At 47.4% G+C, this 8,995-nt stretch overlaps 2 protein-coding genes across 2 annotated transcripts; one reads left to right on the top strand and one right to left on the bottom strand.

Moving 5' to 3' along the window:
* The first annotated feature begins 1,443 nt into the window (after nucleotides 1-1,443).
* F5Y00DRAFT_230406 (P-loop containing nucleoside triphosphate hydrolase protein) lies at nucleotides 1,444-4,234 on the top strand. The gene is made up of 3 exons (XM_048006897.1): nucleotides 1,444-2,583; nucleotides 2,637-2,717; nucleotides 2,772-4,234. Exons 1-3 carry the CDS (start codon nucleotides 1,789-1,791, stop codon nucleotides 4,155-4,157), a joined length of 2,262 nt encoding a protein of 753 aa, XP_047867051.1. The 5' UTR covers nucleotides 1,444-1,788; the 3' UTR covers nucleotides 4,158-4,234.
* A 2,530-nt stretch (nucleotides 4,235-6,764) lies between these two features.
* Nucleotides 6,765-8,747, bottom strand: F5Y00DRAFT_251788 (uncharacterized protein; the record flags this gene model as incomplete). Its single annotated transcript, XM_048009859.1, has 2 exons — nucleotides 6,765-8,153; nucleotides 8,730-8,747. The coding sequence occupies 2 exons, from the start codon at nucleotides 8,745-8,747 to the stop codon at nucleotides 6,765-6,767; spliced, it is 1,407 nt and encodes a 468-aa protein (XP_047867052.1).
* Between the last annotated feature and the right edge of the window lie 248 nt (nucleotides 8,748-8,995).

Here is an 8,995-nt window from a genome sequence, read left to right on the forward strand (position 1 = left end):
GACAGATTAAAAAGCACAACCACCTATGGCGTGGTAAGAAAATCGTACAACGATCTTACTCCTGTTGATTGCGATATTCCTCTCAGCGAGAAACGGGGACCCATTACCATTACTATTACCGACACCGCATATTTCGTTACGACTCAATGGAAGAAAATGAAGTTATCGTAGTATACCTAACTAGGTAAACCTACGAAAAGCGTGTAGGTAATGAGATACATACTTACGTTGCATCCATTGAAGATACTATTATATGTAATAGTTCCAGCTTCGTCCTACTCCGGACATCCAACCTAATAGGGACCAGCATAACAGTCGCATCCCAGCATTACCATAACTCGAATAAGCCCACCAAAACATCACAACTGCCCACAGCGGAAATGATAGGGCACGACGCTGGCTGAAGACTAAAGAAATCCCACAGTGGCTTGCGATAGCTAGGTGCGTAGAACGACCAATCAAAACCGGCATGTTGGGCGCGACGGAATGGCGCTGCGTTTCAAGCTTCTAGGTATGTATGTAGGTACATAGGTAGGTACCTAGGTAGGATTTGCGATTTCCCCGATCCCAAAGCGCGTCCGCGGTTGGTTGGTGCGTCGCGTCATCCTACGCGCTTCGCTTCCTTCCGCACGGCAACCGGGACAGGACAGGCAGAATATCCTATTGGCGTACGTACAATACATAGTATAGGTATTAGGACGAGATCGATCCCGACAAGCCTTTCCAGTTGCGACGCTGACGCAGCAGTACTAACCTCGCCGATCACTGTGGCGCTGACGGCACAATAGTAAACTCCGAGGCTTCATAGTGTAGGTATGTAGTGTATGTAGGACTTTTCTGGTTTGTTTTGTTCCTAAGCCTTTAGGGCTAGCCTTGCGCTTCTCCATCTCCTTGCTGCCGATGTTGATTTATTATTGGCTAGGATTTCGTGGTTAAGCACTCTTTGAGATATGCCCGGGTCCTATCCCTTCACGTCGGTAGCCTATCATATCATGATATCCCAGCATAGATATATCAATCGGACCTAGCCGTCGACTGTATGTATGGTAAGGGATACCCCTGAACGAGCTGGATACATATGGCTGAAGCGTGGTGATCTCAAAGGTCAATGCTGTAGCGCCGGTTGATTCAAACATGATTTGGCCGAATATTATCATTGATCGACTTTTTATTATTCAAACGATCGGGTAAAATTGAATCCATACTTCACATCACGGACACTTACATGAAAGTCGGCATGAGATGTACCTGTGTACTATGTTGTATATTAATACAAACATCAATAGGCCGAGGATGAACCGATTAGTTAAAATTACCTAACTTAAATTACATAAGATGCATGGATTATTTATGTATGTAAACGATATACTTAGTACAGTGTTATTAATATTTAGATGACTACTTGCTTACTGTGTCGCTGTATTCAGTCCCATTTTTTCTTAATCCATATTCAGACTTCATTTTGTGATAATTGTGTCGACCTATTCATACAGATCGTCATAGTCCAAGCTTTCAATCCGTGACCGCCGCTCGGGGCAGCAAAAGGAACTGGATCGGACATTCCGTACCTTGGAAATTAAATCTTACCAACCAGGGATCCAACGTTGTTAGAAGCCCGTGTTTCCTCTAATTCCAGATCCCAGGGGGGAGCCAACGAACCAGGCTGAGGCTGAGGTCTTCGCAAATTGAGTCCCGTTTCGACAAGTACCAAGGACTACCATTTGCTGGGATCGATAATTCCTCGATAATTCCTCCACGCTAATTTCCCGTTCCATCCCGTCTTGTAAAATGGAGGCCGATATCAGAGCCGCTATTCCGGATATCGATCCCGTTGTCTCCGAATATTCGGTAGGCTATCTTAGACATGCATCCACCGCGTGGGTCGGCGACGAGGAATCATCTGGTCTGTCTCCGCTAGCCGAGGCCGCTGCTGCTATCACTGAGCTCCTTCTGTCCGCTTCCGGTGATTCGGCTGGGTCCAACCAGGACAAGATTCGATCCATAGTCTCTAAGTGGGTTGACAAGTATGAGGAAGTCAACAGCAGCAATGGTGAGAGACGGGGACCGTCCGCCGTGAAGCGGCTAGACCAGGCCATCCAGGTCGGTGCTCAGCGAAACATGTCCTCGACTCTAGCTGTCGCTACCGGGAGTGTTGACCTTGAATCCGCCAACGCTCGTAAGGTGGAATCCAAGGTTGACCGGAAGAAGCTTGAGAAGGCAGAGCGCAAAATCGCCGCCAAGCAGAGCAAGAAGCAGTTCAAGACGGTTGAGTATGAAGCGTCTAAACTGATTAACCAAGCCGAGGATGCTCAGAGCTATGAGGAGTTTTACATGGCTGTCAACCCCTTACAGCTTGGTTCTGGCAGCGGCGCTGGCAAAACGAAGGATATCAAAATCGAAAATATTGATGTCGGCATTGGTGGTACCCGTATCTTGGCGGATACGGACTTAACATTGGCATATGGACACCGTTACGGTTTGGTTGGTCACAACGGTGTTGGTAAATCCACGCTGCTCAGAGCGCTCTCAAGACGAGAGTTACCAGTGCCTACGCACATTTCTATTCTTCACGTCGAACAAGAGGTATGTCACTCATCTCAGCCGACTAACACGTCCTATATGCTAATACACGCTAGATCACCGGTGATGACACATCCGCCTTACAGGCCGTCTTAGATGCCGATGTTTGGCGAAAGGTGTTGCTCAAAGAGCAAACAGTACGTTGTCCCTTCCATGACTCTAGTAGCGGTTACTAATATTTTTGTTTCTAGGAGATAACAGCTCGTCTTGCCGAAATCGAGTCACAACGATCGTCTATGGCAGATACTGCCGCAGATGCTACGAAGCTAGACAATGACAGAGAAGCGCTTGACCAGAAGTTGGGAGATATCCAGTCCAAGTTGGCCGAGATGGAGTCAGACAAGGCAGAATCCAGAGCTGCTAGTATCCTAGCCGGTCTGGGCTTCTCCCCTGAACGGCAGCAGTTCGCAACCAAGACGTTCTCCGGTGGTTGGCGTATGCGTCTGGCCCTTGCTAGAGCCCTTTTCTGCGAGCCTGATCTACTACTTCTCGACGAACCGTCCAACATGTTGGACGTCCCCTCGATTACTTTCCTTTCCAACTACCTACTCACATACCCGAGCACCGTCTTAGTAGTTAGTCACGACAGGGCTTTCCTAAACGAAGTCGCGACAGATATCATACACCAGCACTCGATGAGGCTCGATTACTACAGGGGAGCCAACTTCGAATCTTTCTACGCCACCCGAGAGGAGCGTAAGAAGACCGCAAAGCGAGAGTACGAAAACAACGTGGCGCAGCGCGCCCATCTGCAGGCCTTCATCGACAAGTTCCGATATAACGCTGGCAAGGCTGCCGAAGCACAGTCGCGTATCAAGAAGCTGGAGCGCATGCCTATTCTCGAACCGCCAGAGACAGAATACAGTGTCAAGTTCCGGTTCCCAGAGGTGGAGAAGCTTTCGCCGCCAATCGTGCAAATGTCAGGGGTTACGTTCGGATACAGCGAAGACAAGATCCTACTACGAAACGTCGATTTGGACGTACAACTAGATTCACGAATCGGTATCGTGGGACCCAACGGTGCGGGTAAAACTACAATCTTAAAATTGCTCATTGGCAAGTTATCGGCAACCAAGGGTCTCATCCAGCAGAACTCGCGCCTGCGCATCGGTTTCTTCGCGCAGCACCACGTCGACGCGCTCGACCTGACCATGAGCGCCGTCAGCTTCATGGCTAAGGAGTACCCCGGTCGTACGGACGAGGAGTACCGCCGGACGCTCGGCGCGTTTGGCATTACGGGCACAACCGGCCTGCAGAAGATGGCAGTTCTCTCCGGAGGTCAGAAGTCGAGGGTTGCGTTCGCGTGTCTGGCCCTCACGCAGCCGCACATTCTCGTTCTCGACGAACCGTCTAACCATCTTGATATCGAGGCCATGGACGCCTTGTCCGAGGCGCTGCGCGAGTTCCAAGGAGGCGTGCTGATGGTTTCCCACGACGTGACCATGTTGCAGACGGTGTGTACGAGCTTGTGGGTTTGTGAGAACGGGACGGTTTGGAAGTTCCCTGGAGATGTCCAGGCGTATAAGAAGAGGATTGCGGCGCAGGCGGATGCGGCTGGTGTGGTTAAGGCGCATTAGGGGGTTGTTGAATAGGATGGGGGGGTATGTAAGGGGTATAGGTTAGGTAGATAGGTACCTAGGTATATGTGAATGAGATATGATTAAGATGTTGAAATATCATTGTATGCTTGACTATCGGTATTTCTTATGGTGTTGGCGATTCCGGGATGAAGATGGTGTAGTCGTCTGTCCATTTATAGGTATATGTGGTCTTTTATAACTTAGGTGTATAGGAGATGGTAAGTATGCTTACCTACCTTTATATCCAGGAAGAAGCAGTCAACTTACAAAAACATATATACCTTAGGTACTATTAAGATCTCCGTTAGCTAGCCCACCTCCGACGACATTTAGGAGATAGTCTTGTATAAGTTCTTAGAGCAATAATAGGAGATTCCAGATCATTATTAAACGAGGAGTACAGACCGGTTTCCTTTTTCATCCTTCCCGTAGTATTGCTTGTGATATACCTGCTAGGAACGCCCTTCCCAATCATAAAGGTATTATGATTCAGACGCGAGGGTACCTATGTATGCATCACCCAGTCTAAGATACCGAAATAAGGTAAGTAGAAACATATTAAAGTACAGAAATAAATAGGGTTATCCGTTTACTTGAGTATACAATATCTAGACTACGAAGGGGTGAAGCTTAGAAGTATTTGGCATATAGAGAGATAGGAGCGTCGTAGGTATTAGCAACAATATATTCCTCTTGTCACGTTTCTACCTCTACCTCAGCATAGCAAGCCTAACCACATCCCAAGCTCTAGCGCAGCAGTCAACAATCACCTGCACACACCTGAGCAACACCCGTCACCAACCTCGCCGTCTCCAGGCAACCAACCAACCAACCAACCACCTGCACCAACCAGTACGTACCGACACACACACAAACCCGCAGCAACCTTAAATAGCTAATTAACAGACCCCTCAATCACTTCCCGACCATTCAGATACGCTATCCAACAAGGCCGTGGCTTAGTGGACAAATGGCATGACGGTTGTAGATAAAATCCGCTCGCCGGGTTTTTCGATGGCGTCTGGGGTTCGAGCATGGCGCAGGGCGGCAAGATAGGCCTTCTTGCAATGCAAATGCGCTGGGCTTGATTCCTTGGAGCCTGCTTTTTTTGTCTTTTTTGTTGTTTTATTGTTTTTTTAATTTTCTTTTTTAGTTATCTTTTTTTTTCAGTCGCGTTCGAATCCCAGTGTGTCCGCTTCCGGAAAAGAAATAAATAGAATGAAATCAATATCTTGTCTATTTTACGGCTTACTTTCTGGCTTTTCTGAAACCGTACATAATGAATAATACGATGGTTCTTGTTTACTGTTTTTAGATGGGAAACTCCAGTTCCTTGTTTAACTGATTCTGCGTCATCTGAAGGGGTCAGTCTGATCCAGACAATAATGTAGCCGCAACGCCCATCTTCTCCAGGCACTTGACTTCTTAAAAACTCTGGACATCCTTCTCACTGATAATATCGACATGGGGTAGTCATACTGTATAAAGACCAATGTGGGTATCATATTATATAAGAGTCAAGCGTTCTAGGGGGTGGTTAATGCGGATATGACACTCCTGGGTCATATCTGGAATCATAGAACCATAGCTAGGAAATTCCTCTGATGTTAACATCATTGGCGCGAGACTTGAAGGAAACTGCAATCTCAACTAACGTTATAGCTATAGTATAACTGTCATACTATAACTTAACCTCTGTCCACCTTACTACCTGGCTACCTAGGTAGGCTAGGAGATGGCCTCAGAAAGAGTACTTACCCATGATCATCTTTCGTGACCTTGTTATTTAAACTTGTATATGGCCAATTATCTGTTTAGGTGGGCCAAAGCTATCGATATAATGTCTTTCACGTCTTTTTAACACCCTGTATCTGTACCTACTTGTAGTATATTTCGGTCCATCTCATCTTAGCAAACCCAACCACAAACCGGCAGCATGACCACAGAATAGAGCAAAAAAAAGCAAATAACCTATTTGGACGATTACTAGTCACACACTGCTCACCAAAGCGAATGAATATACACCTTATATACTTATTTTGCTTCTGTTTCCGCAAGAAGACTATACTACAACTTGTTCGGAGGGCATACGTACCTAGTAAGCAAACACTACGCGCCTGGGCATACAAGTATAAAATAAGCAACCGAAGTTAAGGAAACGTTACCTATCATCTGAGACCGATCGATACATAGATCAATACGACGTAGAACGAATCACTATGGTACGGGATGTACTGGTTAACTTCACTTGAAAGGACGTAATGAATACCTTATATGCTGAACTGGCTGTATTGATTATCTGGCTCAAAAAAACCCAATGGGAAGTGGCGGAGACTATCTGACTATTGAAAACAGACACTAGGAAATACCGGCCACCTGTTTTAACTCGTGCCTCAACTGAGGGAACCCCAAAAATATGCTTGGAAATGACACGTAAGAACTCACTATAATATATAACCACGGCAGATGGCGTCTTATCTGATTGCACCGATAGTATAAACTTGATACTGCTGCCTCGCGGAACGCTGAAAGTGCATGGGTCGCCATTATTGGGCTACCCTCCAGTTCGATTCGTGCAACACACATCCCATAATTTTACCAATATCAACCAGTTTGAGATTCTAGTGCTTCGCATCTCCTCTTCCAAAAATCACGCTCTTTCTCAAGATCAGCGATCTTCGCTTCAAGTTCCTCAAATCGAATCGCTTTACGCTCACGAGACTTACGAGCTGCCAGTGTGTTTCGCGCTCGCTTCATGGCATTCAAATCGCTCGGATCATCAACTATGATAGGAGGAAGTGGTTTGTCTCGTCGACGAGGGTTCACACCAGACACTGAAGAGTGCTTGGCATGATTCCCGGACGACGGGGAGTTACCAGATTTGCGTCGAGGCTTAGAAACGGGTTCCGCCGCCTCCAGCTCTTCGGACTGCTGTGCCGGTGACGATTCGTCAGCGGTAGAGGCAGCATTGACAACTGTCTTATCCTCGGGAAACAAAGAAGTCCATGGCCTACCAAAGCTATGGTCGAAATCCGGGGACAGTTCAAAATCATGATCTTGAAACTCAGGAGACCCCTCATACATGGAAGGTGACGTTAAGTTCGTGATCGCGGTGGAGTTCGGGGCGGACGTGGTGGGGTCGAGGAATAAGTCTTGGGGTGAAATGGTCCCCATGGTGCTAGAGGCCGAGCTCACACCCACGTCGTACCCGGGAATTCCAGGGGAAGAGTAGGCAGCTGTTGGCCCCTGGAAGACCGCGAGGTCTTCAAAGCTAAGAGCGTCTGGGTTGTGTAAGATAGGAATGCAATTAGAGAAAGAGGTTGAGTAATTACCTTGAAGATCCATCCTGGCCGCCTGCTGATTACCACCGCCCTGCGTGAAAAGAGGTACAGGCGGGCGAGCAGCACGATTTTGGTTCGCCGCAGCGGTAGGGGGTAAAGCAGAAATTGATGCGCAATACTGTTGTAGGGTCTGATTTTGCACAGGAAAATTAAACTGATTGGTAAATGCCGTAGAGGAAGAAGTCTGATGTCCTGTTGCCCGGATAATCTGAGCCACCCGCTGGTTCTGTATCGAATTCTGTACTGAAGGTGAAGAACCGTTTGTGATATGCGGAGAGCGGCCAGGGTTGACGTTACGAGATCCGAAGGCTGATACTGCTACTGAGGCAGGCAAGGATACAGAGCGGTTAACGTTCTGTCTCTGAGGCGGGGGTTGATCGAACAAGACGAAATCCTGTTGCGGTGGTGGGAAGTTGGATTGCGCGGAATGTGCCGGCAGGCTCGGGGAACTGGAGGGAGGCCATGTTTGCTGTTGAGAAGCCGTGGTGAAGACTAAAGAGTCTTGCTGGGGAATGTTGGCGGTGGCGAGCGAACTCGGAGAGCTGTGAATAGCTTCGTTTGAGTTCAGTTCTTCCTGGAAAGGGAGAGCTGAGAAGAAGGGTTGAGTGGGGAGATAATTGTTATTCTTTGGAGACGGAATCTTGACTGTTGCCTACGGGGAGCACATGAGAAAGAGAAAAGACACGAGGTCTGGTTTGCTTAGCGCATGTTGATGAATGCCTTGATGTCTGCTTATGATATGGTTCTGTAATTGTATGGAGGGGGATGTAGAATAAGAAGAGGGGACAAAACAAAAAAGATTCGTGCCTGAATTTCGGTGGGAGAGGTGAGACTTTAGTAATTTTTCAGGCAACAATCCCTTAGTAGCAACTTCGCAACTTCGCAACTTTGGCAAAAAACGGGGAGGGGCGCAGGGGGGGCATTAGCGTTATAACTTGTTAGGCGTACGCGTGGGTATGTTTCTGGAGCCAAGAGTACCCGTGTGCGGCTAGTTAGGTCTGACGGTCACTTGCTAACCACTAACAATTTTGATAGCAAGCGACTTCTAGGGCAAGCTTAACGGGTGAAACGCATGTTCAGTTAGGAAAGAACAAAATACGTTCGCTTGAGAGTGTGTGACTCATACCTGATGGATCTATAATTCTGTTCTGCGCTAACGACCCTTGCCTCCCAATGTTCCTCCGTCGACTAGCGCACAGCCTTCTTCCGTATTTCCTGCTGTAACTACTTTTTTAGTCTGTTCCATGTAGATACACTATGTATGAACCTTGTCGCAACTGATGGAAGTTGAAGTAGGAAAAAAAAAAAACAATTTGCAACGGAAGCAACGGTATTATGCAGCAGAAAGTACCTAAAGTAGGTGCTTCTATATTTCTGGCTACGGTGTCGTAGTTGCGCGCGCAATTCGAATATACGTCGAAATGTATTATGCAACTTGACAAAAAAAAGTTTAACTGCGACTAGTTCCAAGCCGTTGCGGACTTGGGAGATGCT

This window comes from Daldinia vernicosa (genome assembly GCF_022497035.1).
Source record: "Daldinia vernicosa strain CBS 139.73 unplaced genomic scaffold F5Y00scaffold_11, whole genome shotgun sequence".
Classification (NCBI taxonomy): domain Eukaryota; kingdom Fungi; phylum Ascomycota; class Sordariomycetes; order Xylariales; family Hypoxylaceae; genus Daldinia; species Daldinia vernicosa.

Bases quoted from the DNA above. Each gene is read 5' to 3' on its own strand.
- F5Y00DRAFT_230406 (XM_048006897.1), top strand. From the start codon at position 1,789: ATGGAGGCCGATATCAGAGCCGCTATTCCGGATATCGATCCCGTTGTC. The intron at 2,584-2,636 runs GTATGTCACTCA...AATACACGCTAG, and splicing joins TTCTTCACGTCGAACAAGAG to ATCACCGGTGATGACACATC. The intron at 2,718-2,771 runs GTACGTTGTCCC...TTTTGTTTCTAG, and splicing joins TGTTGCTCAAAGAGCAAACA to GAGATAACAGCTCGTCTTGC.